At 47.2% G+C, this 20,685-nt stretch overlaps 1 protein-coding gene across 2 annotated transcripts in view; it reads left to right on the top strand.

Moving 5' to 3' along the window:
* Positions 1–20,685, top strand: part of LOC134337712 (paired box protein Pax-7) — a 147,844-nt gene that overhangs the window by 68,860 nt on the left and 58,299 nt on the right. For both annotated transcript variants that reach the window (XM_063032912.1, XM_063032911.1), the window contains exon 5: positions 8,309–8,511. In XM_063032912.1, coding sequence (XP_062888982.1) covers positions 8,309–8,511 — 203 coding nt within the window. The remainder of the gene's footprint in view (positions 1–8,308; positions 8,512–20,685) is intronic.

The raw sequence follows: 20,685 nt of genomic DNA, 5'->3' as shown, positions 1-20,685 counted from the left end.
TGTCACTGCTACCATTGGGCAGGATGTACAGACGCCCTTGGGTCCTGTATCTCTAGGTTCAGGAACACTTATTACCCTACAACCATCAGGCTCCTGAACCAGTGTGGATCACCTCACTTACCACTACTCTGAACTAATTCTACAACCTGCAGATCCACTTTCAAGGACTCCTGAGCTGGCCAGAGGAGAGGTCACATGGAACACAAACCCAACCCCAGACTGAGGGTAGGTGGGTGGGCAAGACACACAGAGAGATATGGGCTGGATGCAGGGAAATAAGGTTTAATGCTGACAGGCGTTGCAGTCGGCGAGTCTAGGTCTGTTTCCCAGCTGGATGACTCCATGGCTGTTCCATTCACCTTATGATGGGCTGAGTGGCCTGATTATGTGCTGTAAACTCCAGCTCAGATTCCCAGCTCTTCTTCCCCAAGCCAGCAGATGACCGGATGGAACTGAGACACGCTCAGTGTAAATAACTTGTGCGAATTCTGTAACAAATTTTGGTGGGAATGGTGCTGAGGGAAAGGGAAGGTCTTAAAATAAGTCAAAATCTACAGGTGCTTTGTCTGTGGGGGGGGGGTGGAATTGAAATATTCATGTAAAGCACATTCTGGACTAGGCTGCAAACTATTAAACCATTAACCCTTTGATTCTTGGCATTTGGGATGACCTGTGAGGGAGGGGCTGACAGTGAGGAGAGCCAGGTGCTGAGTGGGGAAGGGGAAGTTTTGCAGAAACTAATCCCAACCTGTTTACACCAACATCACGTGCAAGCCGATTCCATCCCCAGCTCTGGATGCCTGCAGCTGTTGAGTTCTGGTTCCGGGACCTGCCCCGGGCAAGAAGTGGTTAAAGGAAAGCCCCAGCCTGACTATCAGTGCAGAAAAATACATTCACAGTGTCAATTTAAACTTTCCCCTTCTCTCTCACCACCACCTCCCTCCCATCCATAAAGAGAATCAATGGTGAGGCTAGAAGTGTGAAAAGGGCCTTGTAGCCAGTCATAATGACAGCTGTCTTAGCCACTAGGCCTGAAGAGCAGGTATCTTTGTTATGCCTAAAACAGCTCGAGACCCTGTGATCCCACCCCCTGCTGTTTAATGTTTTAATATTCAGGGAGCACCTTCCTTCACAGCGCTGCACATCGAGTAAATATGTCAGCGTTTATAGATATCACATTGGACTGCACGGGTTTGTCAGTGCTGTATTCACTCACTAATGGACCCCTAAGGTGCGGGCCGCAGAGCACTGAAAGGGTCCCTGGGCCTCTGTTTTGTCCTAGGTGAGACAAAAAACTCAGAGTGCGCACAGCACACATGACAAGAGCTATTAAAAGCCAAATAGTGCCAGGTTTTTGTGTGCTAAAAGGGAGGAGGCCCAACTGTTCAGGATTCCCCATCCTTCAAAAGGGACCATTATCAACGAAAAAATAAAAGACGGGAGCGTTTTCATTCACTTGGGCTCAAAAAAATAAATAATTTATACTGTTTTCAGAAACTTAAAATGTATGTCAGCTTGTGAAGCAACTTTACTGCCCAAAGTGAGGAGGCCCTTGAACTCTACTTGTTTCTGAAAGTGTGCATGGGCTAAAACACAAAAATTCAGAAAATAAGACACTTTTATCTCTTCTTGCTTTACTTAGTCAGGGAAACAATAAAGCAGTGAACTGCACGTTCTGTGTCAGTCCACACATCTCCTTCTGACACTATCTCATTCTCTCTATTTTTGTCTTCCCCACACTGTTTATCACTTACTCAAACCTTCTCTGACTTTCCGTGCCAATATTTGTCTTGCTTGTCCCACTCTTTGTCTGTCCTTTCTATCTGCCTTGCACTGTGCCTATCTATGCCTCTCTCTGATAATAATAATCTGTTTCTCTTTCTGTCTCTTATTCTTTATGTTCATCTCAAACTCTGTAGCTGCCATCATTTCTGTCACCGTTACCCTCTTCCTATCCACTCCTGTCGACCTCTCTATCTTCCCCCGTCTGTTAGCACCCCTCTCCTTCAGCCCATGCACACGGGCTCCTGAGCCTGGTTCCAGCCACGTCCCACCCCAGTGAATGCAGAATAAAAGCCTATAATAGACTTCACAGATGTGGACAGAGTCTAGCTGAGGCCCTGCTAGATCTGGGCCTGCTGCAAGGTCAGATGTAGCAAAGAGAAAGCATTTGAACATGTGAAAGGAAGGAACTGTAGCCACTGGCATCTGTTGCTACACAGACTGTGGTGTGGGTAACAGGATCAAATTTACTCTGGCCTTTCTTTGCTCTTTTTCATTTGTATTTTTGGTATTTTTTATTCTCAAAATTTGTCTACTCCATCACCGGGGTAAAGGGAAATTCTTCATGTGGGAACTCTAACTCTGACAGGCGGTCAATATAACTGGGCCTTGTCCATCTCAACCTCATCTCCATATGTGGAGAGTGGACAGAATGACATTGAGCAGGAACCCGCCTGATGTTTCTCTGAACTCTACTCAGCCCCAACCAATGAACACATCTCACAGTCTGTATGGGATTCCTTGTTTGGGGTAACTCACTCATAATGCTGGAGGAACTCAACAGGTCGGGCAGCATCTATGGAGAGCCAATGTTTACAGCTGAAATCCTTCATCAGTGAATCCTTCTTCTGGGGTTGGCTTTCCACTCTGAATACCTGTCAGGTGAACTTCCACTTAACGTCCGGGGGGGGGGATAATGTCACTCAGTGAGGAACTGTGGAGGTCAGTGGTGTAAAAATTTACAATAATAGTAGATATGGGCCTTCCCAGCGCACCTTGTCCCTGGGGACGCTGATGCCCATCTATATTGACCCCAATTGTCCGCATTTGGCCAGTATCCCTCTACACCGTTCATATCCAAATACATCTCCAAACACCTCTGGAACATAGTGAGTGTTTCTGCCCCCGCCATTTCCTCTGGTCGCTGAGTCCAGACCTTCACCTCCCTCTTCACGGGAAGCTTAGCCCTCGGTTCCTCTTGCTTTTGTTGGGGGGCTGCTCTCCCAACCTCCTCTTGACGCTCATTCCCACTCCTCTGGGCAAACCGTTTCTCCTGAATATTAAGTTTCTTACTGTCACCCCCCCCCCACACACACATTCACTGACCCATCGCTTCCCCCACCCCACCCCACCCCACCCCACCCCACCCCACCCCCGTAATCTCAAGGCTCTTTTCACCTTTGTCCAGACCGCGAAGTACAACCGCCCATTCTTTGCTTCACTTTCACCACTGCCTCTGGTGTTTCTTTATAACACGATCACGGGGTTAAGATCTATTAGACTGAAGGTCAGGGAGACTCCTTGCCCCCCCTGTTTTGGTCTATTTCCACACCTAACGCTGGAATCACTCACTGCCCTCTGCTCCCAATATTCCAAAGAACAATGGCGACTCGACTTCCGGGGTGGGGGGGCAAATTGCTCTGAATTTGGTCCCCCCCCCCCCGGGTGCCTTCTCCCAGACTGAGCCCTCGGCCGGGGAAACTTGAGCCGCTCTCTCGGGAGCCTGGGTCCTCGAGATGCGCCAGGCCAAATGAAGGGCAGCGCTGATCTCAGTCATCCCGAGAAAACAAGCCCCAGCGCTGCGATGCTGTTATAAGGGGCTGATGCGCAATTTGATTTCATTAATGCATCCTCATGCCTTCAACCATCCGCGTCTCCCTCTCCAAAGTGAAACACCATCTCCTAGTCCTGAGGAGGCCCTGAGTGGATTTTAATGACAAGTTCCACCTAATCCCTTAACACCTTGTTTAATTAAACCACGGCAGCCTGCTGATTCGCTCCGTACCTTGGTCCCATTTCCCAAGCACCGCCGCCCCCACACTTCCCTCTCCCTCCCACCTCAATCTACCGAGAGATGTGTTTCTCCCTAATCCTAACTGCACAAAACTCCTAGCGCGAAGACGCTCCTCTAATGACTCTGGGGCTTGTTTGGATTTATTATTGGAGAATGTGCTCTGACTGCTTGACTTCTACTCACTAATTTACACATTAGTTCACGGTAGACTGCATCACAAAGCTGCAATTTTTCCACCCTCGCAGTCCGCACAAATGACCACATCACACCTGCAAACATTGTTTACCGTATCCCGCCACTATCAAATTGAATTTGAAGGACGGTTACATTTTAAACCCCCGAAAGGCTTTTACTTATATATTTCGAAGTAATCCTTCGGATTCCGCCTCCTCTTTTTTTTCCAAAATAGATTTCTCTGGCGAGGAGCGGGGAGATCTGGTTAGCGATTGCCCCCAGATGTTTGCGGAAGACTGTCAAACAGGCACGGGGTTGGGTTCGGCCACAGTAGGAAATGCCGGGCAATTTAGTCTGGTAGCAGCGCCAGGTTACACCGGGCCAGAGCCCCTGAAATCCACCCGCATCGGTCGTCATCACACATTTTCGGGTCGGGAGACTGTTTGAGACTCCTGTTGGAGGGTGTTACGTGAGAAGGTGCTGTTCTGACTGTGTGTGTGTGTGAGAGAGAGAGAGAGAGAATCAGTGTTTGTATCGGATGGACGTTGAATAATGTTTCTCCGTGTTAGCGTGTATGTATATTGAAAATGTGTGTGTGAACGCTGGTATGTATTTGTTGCGCTCTGTTTACGTCTGTGCCTTTTGGGTGTGTGCGCATGTGTGGGATTGGGGTGCTGAAGACATTTTGATATGAGGGGGGTAGCTATGCCTGCGAGCTCCCTCTGCAGCCCCTCGGCCGCCGAAACCTGTGCTCCGCCAGTGCGGGCGCGCTGCCTGCCGTTCAAGCGGCGGAGGAACCGCGCCCACACTCGTGCGCCGACTCGGCCGGCACACTGCACACCAGGAATGCACAGCTTTCCTTTCCTGGAGGCGAGACCGGCCCCTGTCTCTACACTTGCGTGTTTCATAAACACGAGAGGTTGTACAGATGCTGGAAATGCAATGAAGGATCTTGGTCGGAAACGTTGAATCTTTATTCGTCTCCATAGATGCTGCCTGACCTGCTGAGTTCATCCCGCATTTTGCGCGTGTTACTCGCGTGTTTCATTGGCTCGACCTAATGGGAGTTAAGTCAACTATTTTGGTTTGGGACAGGAGTCACGTATGGACCTTAACCAGGGGAGCAAGTTAGCTTCCTATAACACATTATTGGACCACTTTTGTTTTACTACAAACCACGGCATTTTTTGGTCACTTCCGCTGAAGAATTCCCAGCCGGCTGCGCTAAATGGGCCAGAAAGCCGGTGGAGGCGTGTTACCCAATGGGTTAATCGTCTGGTTTGGAATAAAATCATCGAACTTCCTATTTCCAGTCCTTTTACACTGAATTCAAAATCTAGCGTAAGACTCACTAAACGAATATTCTTGCCTGGCGTGGCTTAGATATGTTTCTAGTCCGGCCATAACAAGAGAGGAGCAGGGAACTTCCTAAAAGTGAATTTCGACAACTGCCATATTCCAGAGTATCACTTCCTAATAGGTTTCCTCTTGTTTAAACAGGACATAGAATACGATATCTTGCATCCCCGCATTTTTCAATGTTGGAATATAGCGGAGTAAATAGGTGAGGGGATGAAATATTAATGAGTAGCAAACTTAGAGGTGCATTAAATCGGGTTTTTTTACATTGTGGGTGAGTTGAGTTGAGAGGTGTTAAAGCCAAGGGCGCGGTGAAGCAGAACGTTAGTAAACTGTATCGGGGTATTCACAGAGTTCAGCTAGAGCAAAGCGTAACGTTCAGCGTAACGCTATTACAGCGCCAGTGATTCGGGTCCAATTCCCGCCGCTGTCTGTAAGGAGTTTTCGGGCAGATGAGGCTCGCCAGCCGTGGGTGGCAGCTCATCGAGGAGGGGTAAACCTCCGATCTCAGACTTCTACTGCCTTGCAGCTATATCCACTCATGGGAAAGGCTTCGGGAGTAAACCCCATGGGGAAAAAATCCGGAGCTAAGGCATTCCATCGTTGAGTTCAACGCTGACTGGTACCAAGCTGTATTGGTCTCTGCCATTCCTTTGGGTTTATCAGATGCGTGGAGAGGGGGAGGTTTCTACATGGGCAACAGCCTGCTCGTCATATCAAACTGCCCAGCTTGCGTATCTAGACAGGCAGGACGCACCCTCCTGACTGACGGAGGCCCTCACCTCACCTGTAAGGAGTTTGAAGGTTCTTCCCTTAATCGCGTGGGTTTCCTCCCGTACGAAATATTAACGAGTGCATATTAGGGGTGCATTAAATCTATGTTTTCGCACTGTGGGCGAGGCGATTTGAGAGGACGGAGACTAAGGTGTACGGGTTATGAGGTTAATTGGCCACATGGATGCAACTGGGCGGCGTGGGCTCATAGAGCCGGAAGGACCCGTTACTGTCTTGTATCTCTACGAATAAGAATATAATGTTCTGAAAAAGGTCCGCGGACCGGAAACGTTGACCATTTCTCTTTCCACAGATGGTGCCTGGCCTGCTGGCCTTTCTTTCTGACATTTTCTGTTTTTGTTTCAGATTTCTAGCACCTGTAGTTTTTTTTAAATCAATTACGCGCTGCGTAGTTATATCAGGTTGCATGGGTGCCGGGTATGTTATATCAGGATGTGGCAGAGAGGGGTGTAGTGAATCAGAGAGTTACAAAGACGGGAAAGTTTGACGTGCAGTCAGTTGTTAATTAGATTACCTCTGTCAGTTTAGTAGTTGAGGAGCCCCCGAGTTAGGGAGGAGGAAATCAGGCGGTGATGCCGCTGTTGCTCATTAACCTGAGGGAATCCTTGTGTGTGTGTGTGTTGGATGTGGACAGGATCGGGCGCAGCTGTACTCTCCACTCACTCGAACACAGCACCGACATCGAGCTGAGGCTCACGCGTTGAGCGCCGGCAGATGGTCGAGCAACTAGGAGGCACGCAGTAACCAAGCAAAGGTCTCGCCCCGGTTTGGGGAGGAATCCGGTGATCGGCGAGAAAGAACCATTTGGTGGGTTTGCTCCCAGTGCCATCGCAGATCTCCGCGGTAACGGGTCTTTTCTCATTATGGTATGTGATGACCTCAGCCCATTTATTGCCCATGGCAACCGGCTGTGGGAGGCTGGTGGTGAGGCCTATCGCCGAACCACTTAGGGGAATATACTCATTGGCTCTCCATTGACAGGCAGAGTAGTTGTAGTTGCAATTCATTCGAAACTACACCTCACGGAGACTGGACTCCCATTGCTGCCGCGCCGAACCCTCCAGCGACTCACCAAGACCTGAAGGCGAGGCTCAGCAACATTGGCATGTTAGGACTGATCTCCTCCAGAACTCGACAGCTGCCTCCCCTGTAACGTGCCTGGATTAAATATCCTTCACCCTTCGAGAAAGCACGGATCTGACATTAACACTCCAGGGGCTTGCCGAATGATCAAACTTGTAGAACTATAACAGGTAAATACATCTCAACCCCTACAGGGGACGTACCCTTCTTGATGAGAAACCGTGGTCACCCTGGAATGTTTGGTGATCTCAGTCGCAGCTGAAATAGGTTTGAGTTTCGCAGGATTAAGATGCTCACCGGCCTAGGATTGCTGCTGGGATAGGGTATGTGTGCCTACGAGGAAAGGGCAGACTCAGGGTCAACAGTGGCCCCTTGCTGCCCTCGATCACACGTGAGCTACCGCCGAATGATTGAGTCTGTGGAACCAAAAAAAGAGTTGCTGCCTTCCCAATGGATCTCCCGCTCTTTATATTCCACGCCGATCCCTTTGAAGTGAACCATTCACATAATGGATTCTCGTTAAATCCCTCACACAACGGGCGCATGCGCACTCGTGCATTGGTCAAGGGCCATTTTGCCTGGATCATTGGATGTGGCTTGGAACCCGATTTCAGGGCATTGGGTTTTTCGTTGCTTCTTTGCTTCGTCCATGAGAATAGAAGCTCTGAGACGTCAATCAGAGGTGTTTTTTTTAAAATTAGAAATGTTGCTGTGTTGATAATAGCCTGCATGACAGAGACTGACGCTCTGGGCGTGGGATGGGTGAGGAGTTAAATTAATCTTGGGAAGAAGCGCAAACAAACCCGGGCGAACCAACGCAGGTTCGTGGCAGTGAGCTCCTAACTCACTCTCAAAGCCTGCTCAGGGAGACCGCGTCCCGGCGCGGCCACGATCGAACTGTTCCTTGTGAGCAGGTTCTGTCCGGCCTCTGGCTGGAAGTCCATCGAGGTCGGGATGCGCCCGTCCCAAGCTGATTTTACTTTTGAACATTGCGGTGCCTTTGACCGGCGTTGGGGGGGGGGGCGTGGAGGAGGAGGGGAGGCTCATGTTATTCTTCTCTTCCCGCACATTAGTGATTTATTGAACGTTGCCCCTCTGCAGGTAATCGTTTGGATGATGGGACCTCGGACGTGGAATCCGAGCCGGACCTGCCTCTAAAGCGGAAGCAGCGGCGGAGTCGCACCACATTCACCGCCGAGCAGCTGGAGGAGTTGGAAAAAGCTTTCGAAAGGACCCACTACCCAGACATCTACACTCGAGAGGAGCTGGCCCAGAGAACTAAGCTCACGGAGGCACGGGTCCAGGTGAGTTATATTGGCTTTCCTCTGGTTACAGAAACTTTGGCGCGGAAAGGGGCTATTTGGCCCATCGAGTAAGTGCCTTCCACCGCCGCACCCTTTCATCACGTCATCCTAGTCTCATCTCAATTGGAGGACCTGTGCTACCTCAAAGCCTCCAATACAAGGCTGGCATACCAGGCAACAGGAGAGCCAGCGCTTGAGGTTCACTGTTCTGCACCATACACAAGGTAGGGAGTGTGACTAAACTGGACACTTTCAGTGTTGGTGTGTTCAGCTCTTATTATGTCAGTAGTCTTCCATAATTGCCTCCACTGCCATCTTTCATTGACCTCTACTGTCCACAGGCACATGTTCAACTTTCTGAGCTTTGGGGAACCCAACCACCCCTCACCATGTGTCCTCCTCTAGCTACACTTTGCGGACTTGATCCTCCCCTGAGCTCGAAGCCATCAAGGGCATGTATCAGTCCCACCAGCAAGCCCATTTTGACAATACAGATGTAAACATCTGCACTGACCACGACAGAACTGAGCTAGGTTGGTCCATCCAGTCCATCCCAGGCAAGCTCACTGTCCTGCCCTCTTCCAATAGTCTGTCATTCCTTTGCTATGAAAAAATAAATCAGCTTTCAGTCTGCAACAGTGAATTCCAGATACCTAACTGCTCACTCTGGAGCAAATCCTTACCATATCAGTCACTTTCATCCCACCTCCCCCTGGCTTTTGAACAATTCCTCTCTATTCTGCCTAGACCTATCATAGTCTGAACATCTCTATCAAATTTCCTCGGGAAAAACAACTTATAAGACTATTTACATAACTAAAGTTCTTCAACTTTGAAACCATTTCAGTAAATCTTTCTCTGAGGTCTCAAGTCTTTCCTGGTCTGTTTAGAATTAGGCAATGCTCTAATCAAGGGCAAACAAGTGTTTTACAGTATTGGTGGAGCACTTCCTTGCTTCATCCTTCTGTGTTAGCATCAGAGCTTCATTTAGCTTTTTACTCATTTTCTCAATCAGCCCTGCCACTGTCAACAACTTTTCTGACCAGCTGATTCCAGTACCCTTTTAGAAATGTGCCCCCCCAGTTCAGTTTGCCTCTTATTTTTGCTACTAGGATTAAACAGTTCCTAATTCTCTGCGTTAAATTTCCCTTTTTTCGCTTGTCCACACATTTCACCAACCCGCCTTTCTCATCGCATAGATTTACTTTCAGTATATTGCATGTGTTTCTGTTTGTTTCCAAGCTCTGTGCCACCTGGTATGCAACAGTTATGAAATATTCCTGCAGTCACATGAACTGCTTATATTCCTTTATAATGTGTTAGGAATGAACCTCATTTGTTTAACCATGACTTTCTGAAGCACTTGAACATTTAAAATTGCTTTCTTCTTCCATGGACCAAGGAAACATAATAAGTGTCAAAGGGTCGGTTCCTTTGAAATCCCAGATGAAATGACATTGTAAGGAAAACATTTAGACCAGTATGCTTGTATATGAATTGGAAATAAATGAGAAGGAGTTGGCTGCATTGAAAATTTGTGTGGTTGGACTGAATGAGAAAGATTTTGATTCACTGGAATTCTGTAGAGTGGGACTAATGAGGTGTTTGTTCCATTAGGATTAGCTTTAATTAAGGTTGTCTCTTTACAACTCCGGCTTTATAGTTTACAAATCAGCTCTGCCCCTGCTTCAGCTCACTGGCTGAAACTTGTCTCTACTAACTCTAGACTGGCCATTATAATAAATTTCAATCTGTTCTACCCCCTGTAAGCTTGAAGTCCTTAAAACACTGTTGACAGTGTTATTCTCATTTGGTATACATCTCCTCTTGGGTTTTATTTTTAGAAGTCTCATTCTTATCCTCCAATCCCTCAAGATTTTGCTGCTACTCAGTTCCCATTACCAATTCCTAAATTTTCACTTCTCCATTTTTAATCTTTCCATCATTTTCAGATGAAGATAGGTTGAGAGAGCTAAGGCTTTTCTCTTTGGAGCAAAGGAGGGTGAAAAGTGACTTAACAGAGGTGTACAGGATGATAAAAGGCATACATCAACTGATTAGCCAGAGACATTTTCCCAAGGAAGGAATGGCTAATACCAAGGTGCATAATTTTATGGCGATTGGAGGAATATCAGAGGAAAGTTATTTATACAGAGTGTGGTGGGTGCATGGAATATCCTGCCAGGTGTGCTGGTAGAGGCAGATACATTAGTGGCATTTTAGAAACTCTTAGATAGGTACATGAATGATAGAAAAATAGAGGGTTATGTAAGAGGGAAAGATTAGATTGGAGTAGGTACAATAGTGTAGACTGAAGAGCTGTAATGCTCTATAACCTAACCTTGAGTACACCTATCAAAGCCCAAAACATTGATGTTTCTACCTCAAAAATCTGTCTTTCCAATTCCGCTATATATAAGATGCTCCTCAAAACCCATCTCTTTGCTCGAGTTTTTGGTCATCTGCCGTGTTTTCACTTAATATGATGTTAACTTTGTTTGTCAGCACACCTGCAAATTAGATGATCTTTGCTCTGTTAAACACACCATATGAATGAAAGTTGCTGCACTTCTTCACGGTGGGAGTGCATGCAAGGGAGATGAAATCTTTTTAGTTGGTAGAGGATCTTGGATTCCTTGCTATGGAAATGTGAGACAGGATGAAAACATTATGAAATTGTGCATGAAGGGAGTAAATATACTTCATTCCTTTAGGATTCTGTATAATGGAAGCAAATGGCAATGGGCGTAAATCCATTGGGATTCCATGTCGATGATGATTTTTGAATTATTTAAGATTCTGTGTAATGGAATGAACACAATTGATTTTAAAATTAATTGGAATTCTGTATAAGGAGAGTGAATTGAAAAGTATGTTGCATCATTGGGAGTTGTACAATAGGAGTGAATGGGAAGGGTTTAAGCTTGTTCTGATTCTGTACAAAGGGAAGACATGGAAAGGGACTTGGTCCATTTGAATTCTAATATTTGGGCAGCTGCAATAATGTTGTTGCCTACACCCAGTGAATCAGCACCATCAAAGTGAGAGAGCAAAGGTTGTACAAGATGTTTGTTTAGTTTCATTATTACACTGAGGCTCCAGGGAATGGTTTGCTCTGACAAATCTCGGCCAGATTGATACAGAGGCCACAACCCCTTGTGACTTGTCTAACTGTCAAACATCCTGCCTTCTAGGGTGAAGCAGAGAGTATCGGTAATGGAGAAGGCCACAGCTGGGCCTATTCTGCGCTCGTAGACAGGTGGATCACTGGTAGAAATCACAAGAAAGAAGCCTAGCTGATTTCTCTGTCTCCGTTCCCCATTTGTCACCATCCCTCTGTAGACCCAAGTCTTCCTGGAACAAACCATGGTCTATGGGGCTCAGTCCCTTGGTTTACCTAGGTTGAAGTTAGTACTGCACTCCTCATTTCACTGGGCCTTTGCGCTGATAAGCATTTGCCAAAGCTCCCCCTTCCCCCATTTGTCCTGAAGGCCCTGCAGAATCTTCACCTTGAGCTGGCATTGGATTCATAGTGAATGGGTCTTAAATGGGGTGGCATGGTAGTGTAGTGGTTAACACAACTCTTTACAGGAATAGCGCCTGGGTTCAGTTCCCGCCCGCTACCTGTAAGGTGTCTGTATGTTCTCCCTGTGACTGCGTGGGTTTCCTCCAGGTGCTCCAGTTTCCTCCCTCAGTCCAAAGACGTACCGGTTGGTAGGTTAATTGGTCATTGTAAATTGTTCCATGATTTGATTAGGCTGGGGTTAAACCAGGGACTGCCGGGTGGCAAGGCTCAAAGGGTCAGAAGGGCATCTTCCGCACTGTATCCCAATAAAAATAAAAAGTAAAATAAAATTTGAAAGGAACATTTTGGAGTGGCTTAAAACAAACTGTGTCTATTATAAGGGTCATAGATTTTGAAGAACGTGACCATACAATGCCACTCTCAAAAGCATTTTGACTTGTCTAACTGTCAAACATCCTGCCTTCTAGGGTGAAGCAGAGAGTATCGGTAATGGCGAAGGCCACGGCTGGGCCTATTCTGTGCTCGTAGACAGGTGGATCACTGGTAGAAATCACAAGAAAGAAACCTAGCTGATCTCTCTGTCTCCCTTCCCCATTTGTCACCATCCCTCTGTAGACCCAAGTCTTCCTGGAACAAACCATGGTCTGTTCTGGTCTATAGGGCTCAGTCCCTTGGTGGACAAATCTGTACAGTGGGTTTCTCTCCTGATGACGTCTGGCTGTATCTCATTGGTATGGCCTTCCACATCTACACATGCATAGATCCTCAGTCCAACGTTAATAATATTCAGAGTTATGTAAACAACAACTACGAGATGAAACGCCAATACTGTTTAAGGGTCTCACTGGGAAGCATGAAGTAGACCTCATTGCTCAGTTCCTGGAGTGGGATCTCCCAGTCAGATTGGGGTCAGCAAACTCATCCCAGTATCTGACTGGGACATGTTAGCAATGGAGGCATTATAGGACTTCAGTTCTCCGCTGGAAAACCGGAAAATATAAGATTGTTCTCTTCTAAGCAGAGACTCAAAGAGGAGGTTTGATGATGGTGGTGTTCAAAACCCTGGATCTGTTTGCCAGAATAAGGCTGCAGTTTTGTTTTTCAGTGACAGAAGAATTGCTAATCAGAGAGCATAGATGAAAGGAGAGTGAATCAGCAACATAAGTTGTTGTAGTCTGTAAAGTTGTGTGAAAGAGGGTCAGAGGGTGTGGGCAGCGGATTCAATAGATACTTTCATAAATCTCTTGGATAAATGTTTGAATTAAAGACAAAAACACAGCGTTTCAGAGAAAGTGTAGAGATTGAGACTAATTGGATATCCCTGCCGTAGGCCAGTTGCAGATTGGGCTGAATGGTTTCCTACTATTCACCGTCATTCCATGCTTCTGGCCAGGATATGGAAATACGCCTTTCATTGTTGGAGCCTCTTCCCAATCCTCTCATACTTATAATTTATTTATTGGGGTAACATCCTGTTTTTTTCAATATGTAGAAACAGAAAACTAGTTTTTGTCCTGTGGGTTTGGTGTGCCAATGCACTCCCAGCTTTAATACTGGGGTGTTCTGACTGAATTGGATAGATGAAGCGAAGGGAATCTCGCTAGCACATTGAGCGTGTTGGAACCCTTGCTATTTAATTGCAAGGATCAGATGTGTTAAGCACAAACTGGAACAGGAAGATGAAAGTTTTTACCAGTTAGTGACAGCACCTGGCCCAGGCTGAATTAATGAGCCACCACTGTAGACTTAATAAGTTCTCATTGAAACCTATTGAATATTGAAAGGCCTAGATAGAGTGGACATGGAAAGGATGTTTCCTATAGTGGGGGAGTTTAGGACCAGTGGGCAGGTGATGGATTTGTGGAATTCATTGCCACAGATGGCTGTGGAGGCCAAGTCATTGGGTGTATTTAAAGAGGAGGTTGATAGGTTCTTAATTAATAAGGTGTAAAAGGTTATGGGGAGAAAGCAGGAGCACAGGGTCGAGGGGCTAATAAATCAGCCATGATGGAATGCAGGAGTAGACTCAATGGGCCGAAAGGCCTAATTCTTCTCCTATATATTTTGGTCTTATTGTGAAGATGTCACAATGAAGCTTAATGAAATGACCAGATATCAAAGGTCCAGGGTTCAATGCAAACTGCAAGTTCTGAGGACATGTCTGTGACTGCCGCCGAAGATTAGAAAGGTTTGAGCAGCAGATCTGAAACTGTGTAAAATCCCACAGACCGCAATGTGATGAAGGTCAGACGATGATTTCAGCTGAAGCTTGGATGTGGTCAGAACACTGGGGGGAGAAAAAAAAACACATGCTCTCTTCAAATTAGTATTGCAGAATGCTTTACGTCCAGCTGGGAGGGCTGCCAGGGCCTCAATTTGTCATCTCCTCTGAAAAATAGCACCTCCCACCGTGTGGTGCTCCTCCCACCGTGTGGTGCTCCCTGGGTACTGGGTCAGACCACATGTTGGGCTCAGGTCCTCGGGTGGAACTTGAAAACAAAACCTGCCTCAAAGGAGGAAGAGTTATGTACTGAGCCATGGCTGACACACATGTTCTGAAACCTTTGTGCCCAAAGGATCCAAGCTGATTGCTAAATGGTGCAGAGTAAATCACACTAAACCTCTTCTTCTGCACACCCTTTAGCCCAGCACCATTCCCTATACAATCCCTCAGGGTTGGTCCATCAGGAATTCATCACAGCCTCAGGGGTCTTCACGCCTCTGAAGAAAGGGATCAGTCACAGGTATGACTGAATGAGTTTCCATGAGCAAGGAGAGGCTCCTACCACATCTTAAATCCTCAATTTCCTGTTCGACCCTCTCGGCTCATACCTCCGAGGTTGTGGGGGCAGGGAGCAAGCGGGGCTTGGCACAGCGCAGGCATTTCAGTGATTAATGTTTGCAGTTTTTCAGAAAGCCCCAGAGAGGCTGAGAGATCGACAATGAAATGTAGAAAATGTTTGAGGGATCGGTGGGCTTGAAAGTGGTGGGAAGAGGCAGACTCTGGCAGTGAGAAATCCTTCTGGAATGCGCGCTGACAACAGCTGTACCTTTATTTCTTTTCTCTACAAACGAGCTTTAGTTTTTTTTTCCATCCCTCACTCAATTGGAAAGAAAATAAATGTAAACTGCCTTTCAGCTACTTTGAAGCCAATTAGGTTAATAGAATCTTAACGTTTAGAAGGTGTCCATTCTGGCCACCATACCCATGCTAGCTCTGTGAAGTAGTTGTCCAATCGGTCCTCCTCTCTCGACAGGGATTGTCGGGGTTATGCAATCTGCTTTACTGCCCCCTGACAGTTCTGTTGATGACTCCTTCTGTTGCTACCGATGGGTGGCGGAGGTTTGGATTGGATCGGATTTGTCTTGCTTTTACTGGGTAGGATATGCTGGGTAAATGCCAGTACTGCAGCAGTCTGGCAAGATGTGCGTTTGTCTGGAGCATAGAACTTCAACAACGCGGTTGGATTTTCTTAAAGTAACACACACACACACACACACACACACACACACACACACACACACACGAAGAATCCAAGATTCTAAATTACTCCATGGTAGTGCATGGATTGCAATGAATTGGCTGCAATGATGTGAACCGGGGGTGATCATCAACCAGTACTAATGGCTGCAGATGGTTGCAAACTCTTCAGACTTACCACTTGTACATTGTCTGAGTCCCGGGGCATTGAGAATGGAGGTGTTACGTAGCCTCCTTTTCAAGGTGCCCGTGCGCAAGCAAATGTAATTGACGTCACGTCTTCGATCACCCTTATTTATAGATTGCTCATTTCACTTTTTACTGGATTCACCAAGTTGCATTTTCCTCCAGACAGCTTCCCAGGAAGCTGTGCACACTCTGCCACGTGAAACAGGCTAACCACTCTCGACCCCTTTTGCTTCATAGACCCTTGGTCAGAATTTATTATTGGGGCACGGGTAGCCGTACCCATCCCCAAACTCTGCAGCATTTCAATGAGGAATGGGGCAAGAACTAGTGTACTCCAGGTTAACCATTTCATCATCCCTTTCTGCTAGCTGAATCCCACACAGTTTTCTTCTCATTTGTTTGGACTCTCATCTGTGTTGGAAATTCTAGGCTTCCGGAGAGCTGAGTACCCCATCCATCCTGCTGCTCATCCATTCACAACTGAAAGATGTCTCAGTCTTGTTTTACTCAAGCTCAGGGCACTTTCCCCAGTGCTCATTCCAAGATGTTTCTCTGGGACTAACAATTTCTCTTCCTCATTGTCAAGCTGCTGACACCAACAACAGATCCCAAACTGCCCACATCCTCACAGCACTTCACTGGTCAGAAAGCACTTGGAGATAATGAAGTCATAGGAGGTGCTGTAGAAATTGTAAGGCTTCTGTTTGATTTGTCTCCTTTTCAAAAATTAATGTTTCCCCCCTTTCTCTGAGCAAATGTGACCTCAAAGTCCAGTCCAACCATCTAGGCTGTATCAGTTGGATGAGTTTTTTTGGCTTTTGACACGTTGCAAATGTTTCAGAGAAACTGGAATTGTCATCATTGAATCTTTGTTCAGATGAACGGTCATGATACTCACTAATTTCATTTATGAGTAAATGGATTTATTTAAACAGCAGAATCCTTTGACAAGAACATTTCTCCAAGTCACAAGACAGGCGCACAGTTGAGAATCTGTGAGAGCAACATTGCTCCCTATCCCTCCCCCCTCCTCCCCCCTCCTCCCCCCTCCTCCCCCCTCCTCCCCCCTCCTCCCCCCTCCTCCCCCCTCCTCCCCCCTCCCTGTGTGTGAGGAGCACTGGTATCATTAACACTGTCCCCCGGCAATGTGAGAGAAACCAGAACAACCCCAACAGAGCTTGGCAGGGGAGCGAATGAGCACAAACAGTGTTAGAAAGTTCTGGGATGGCAGTCAGCTTGCTTGTCACTGTGGCCCTTCCCACAGTGCTGAGATGTGTGTTGGTGTAAACTGGGACACAATAAATCCACAGTGCAATTTACATACCCATCCACCTCTAGTTCTAATAGTTCAAGTTGAATTGTCATCCAACCAGACATGAATACTCATAAATACAGCCAAACAAAGCAATGTTACGCTGGGGCCAAGGTGCACCATACAGTACCTAGCACATAGAAGATATCAGTAAAATACAGTCACACACAAAAAATCCTTGGCTTTAACTAAGAGCTGGGAAATGGGCTCTGGGTCACCCACCTTAACCATCATGCAAGGTGAAGATGCACTTAGCCATCTCTGTGATATTCCCAGTGAAGAGGGTCAGCTGGTTCCACAGGTAGGACACAGATGGGGTGCTGTAGTGTAGTGGTCAGCGCAATGCTTTGTGGTACCAGCAATCCGAGTTCAGTTCCCGCTGCTGTCTGTGTGTTCTCCCTGTGACCGCGAGGTTTTCTCCCACTGGTGGGAAGGTTAATTGGTCACTGCAAATTGACACGTGATTGGTCTCAGATTAAATCGGGGATTGCTGGGCAGCACGGTTCGATAGGCCAGAAGAGCCTATTCTGTGGTGTATCTCAATAAATAATTAAGTGGTGAGTTACCTATGTGGTGGGACCTGGTGCCCATTATACACTGGAAATGCTGCCCATCATACTTCATTTAAGATCCCACTGCAAGAAACCAGCCAAAAGGTTTGGGCTCATTTTACTGACCCCTTTATAAAGCCAGTGCGTGTTGTCACGTTGTCATGTCATCCCCACTGGCAACTTCCCTTCTTCCCTCTTCTCCCCACCTTCCCCTCTACCTTTTCTTCCTCTTCTCATTCGCATCCTGTGTCCACCTCCTCTCCTCTGTTTCCCACCCTCTCCCCACTCTGTCCGACCTGTCTCAGCACCACAACCCCCTCATTTACATCCTCTTCTCTCCCCTTCCTCATCTCCTCTCCCATTCCCCTTTCTGTCCCAAATCTTCACCAATCATCTTCCTCTTTCTCCCCTTTGCTCCCCCGCCTCCCCCTCCAACCAACCTGAAGCTACTTTCCTGGAACCCCACTCTTCCTCTCCCCCCCCCAACACTGTTCCCAGCTCTCCCACCCATGTCAGAGGAGCAGAATTAGGCTGTTCGGCCTATTCAGTATGCCATTCCATCATGGCTAATTTATTTTCCCTCTCAACCCCATTCCCCTACCTTCTTCCCTGTAACCTTTGATGCTGTTTACTAATCAAGAACTATCTACCTCCGCTTCAAATATACCAAATGACTTGGAGTCCTCAGCTGTCTGTGGCAATGAATTCCACAGATTCACCACCCACTAGCGAAAGAAGTTCTTTCTCATTCTGTTATAAAGGGATGTCCTTGTATTCTGAGGCTGTGCCCTCTGGTCCTCAGCTCCTCCACTATAGGAATCATCCTCCCCATGCCCTATATCTGATAGGGTTTCATTGAGATCCTCTCCTCATTCTTCTAAGCTCCAGTGAGTACAGGCCCAGAGCCATCAAATGCTCCTCATACATTAACCCTGTCATTCCCGGGATCACTCTCGTGAACCTTTTCCGGATCCTCTCCACGCCAGCACATCCTTTCTTAGATACAGGGTCCAAAACGGCTCGCAATGCTTCAAGGCTTTAAAAAGCCTTGGCATTACATCAACACAAGAGGCTCTGCAGACGCTGGAAATCCAGCGTAGCGCACACAAAATGCTGGAGGAACACAGCAGGTTAGGCAGCATCAAAGGGCGAGAATAAACTGTTTATTCCTTTCCTTAGATGTGCTTGACTTGCTGAGTTCCTCCAGTATTTTGTTTGTGTTACTTAGCATTGCCTTTCTATCCTAATCCTCTTGAAATGAACATTAACATTGCATCTGCCTTCCTGACTATCGACTCAACTTTTCCTGGCATCCCACTCTTCCCCCCCCACACTGTTCCTCGATCTCGTAACCCTCTCAGTGTTTGATTCTCAGGCAGGCCTTTTGAAGAGGGTAATTTGGGGGGGGGGCATATTAATCATTCAGGCTGCCTATACTTCCAGTTAATTAAGCAATGCCGCATTTTCACGGGGTGAAAATCTTCTGCACAGTGGTGCGAGGTGCCGAGGAAGTGGCAGTGGGCATCTGACTGCCTTTTAGTGTGCACCTTGGCATTGCCGTCTTCTGGAATATTTTGTGAGAAGCGGTGCTGGGGGGGGCGGGTTCCTGAGCCGGGCACTACGCCTGCTCCCTGACTGCATCAGCTCCTGTGTGTTTTCCTGCGCTCTGTTACACACAGCACCTGGAGGGCAATCCATCTTCATAAAATGACCAGGCTGCGATGGAAGGAGCAGAACTGGGCCTCTCCCCTGTGCGATCACTTTACCCGCTTGTCTGACAAATTGTAGGCACTGATCCTTATCATTAGCTCCCGGTGTAATCAATCCCAGAGCCCGCAGACTGACACAGTCCTACCTGTCCAGCACTCTCCTGCCTTCAGCTCCCACTTGTTCTCACCCCCATTCATTTTCCTCTTCTTCTGCCATCTTCTCTCCCTCCCTCTTGGCCTCAGGTTGCCTGCTTTGGTTAGGTATGTACCAGGGCGTTTCTTCCTACTCTGACCACCCCCCCCCCCAACCATCACTGGTCTCACGATACGACCATCCGGTCAGTCAGACCCTGCGCCCAAACCATCCCCTCCCGGCCCTTCCCTGATCCCACTCTGACATCCACAAAGCCCCATTCTCAATGCTACAACTGTCCCCCGATGAAGGATTCCGCATCACTGGAAGCCTTCACTTATTTCTGCGCAGTGCGGACCAGCAAACATGCAGGCTGCTTCCACTCTTGGGCACTGGACCCCCTTGGCATTGAGCATGGCTGTCCTTTGCTGAGTGCAGTCCCATCCTGGAGGAGCTGGGGCACTTTCCCTGTTTGTCACTGGGACTCACTTCCTCGCTGGGAACCACTTAATTGTTCTTCCACTGAACATCTGAGATTTCCTACTCAATGTCAGAGCAAATCTGAACCATGGACTTGAATCAGACTTTGGGGGGATGACTCAAGAGCCCAGATTTCTCCTGCAGTCTGTCTCAAGGATTCCACTTTGATGTCAATAAATGTTTATGTTCTGTGAGATAAGACGTTGTGGCTCTTTACGGAGTCCCCAGAAGCTCCTGCACGATCCTCACTGGGGGACCCGAGTCAAGTTGAGGTTGATGTCACTTGCAAAAGGTGCAGTGAATATCTTGCAGGTACGTAGCATGACGTAAGCAGCATTGAGAAGAAAAACTTAAACCGTCACAGTTTTTATGAGAAAGAGCAAAAAAAGAGTAAGTTCATTTTGGTCCACAGTGACCCTGGGGCAGTCAGTGCAGAAAGGCATCACTGGAGAAGGGTTTGAAGAAGGGAAACTTTGGGAAGCTGAAAGAAACCAAAGAAAACAAATACTTATATTTCAATAGTACCTTCCCTGTTCATGTGTATAATCAAACTTTGATGAAATATTATAGTCAAATTGTACACAGCAAGCTTCCATAAACGGGATTGAGACATTGATTTGATAATCTGTTTTTTTGATGTTTATTCAGATTCATTTATTTATCAAACGTATGTAGAAGTCTACAGCGAAATGTGTCATTTGCGTTAACGACCAACACAACATCAGGATGTGCTGGTGGCAGCCGGCGAGGGTCGCCACACAACGTAGCGAGCCCACAATACGCAGCAGAACAA

The sequence above is a fragment of the Mobula hypostoma genome, chromosome 25 (assembly GCF_963921235.1).
Source record: "Mobula hypostoma chromosome 25, sMobHyp1.1, whole genome shotgun sequence".
NCBI lineage: Eukaryota > Metazoa > Chordata > Chondrichthyes > Myliobatiformes > Myliobatidae > Mobula > Mobula hypostoma.
This window is presented reverse-complemented; position numbering and strand designations above follow the sequence as displayed.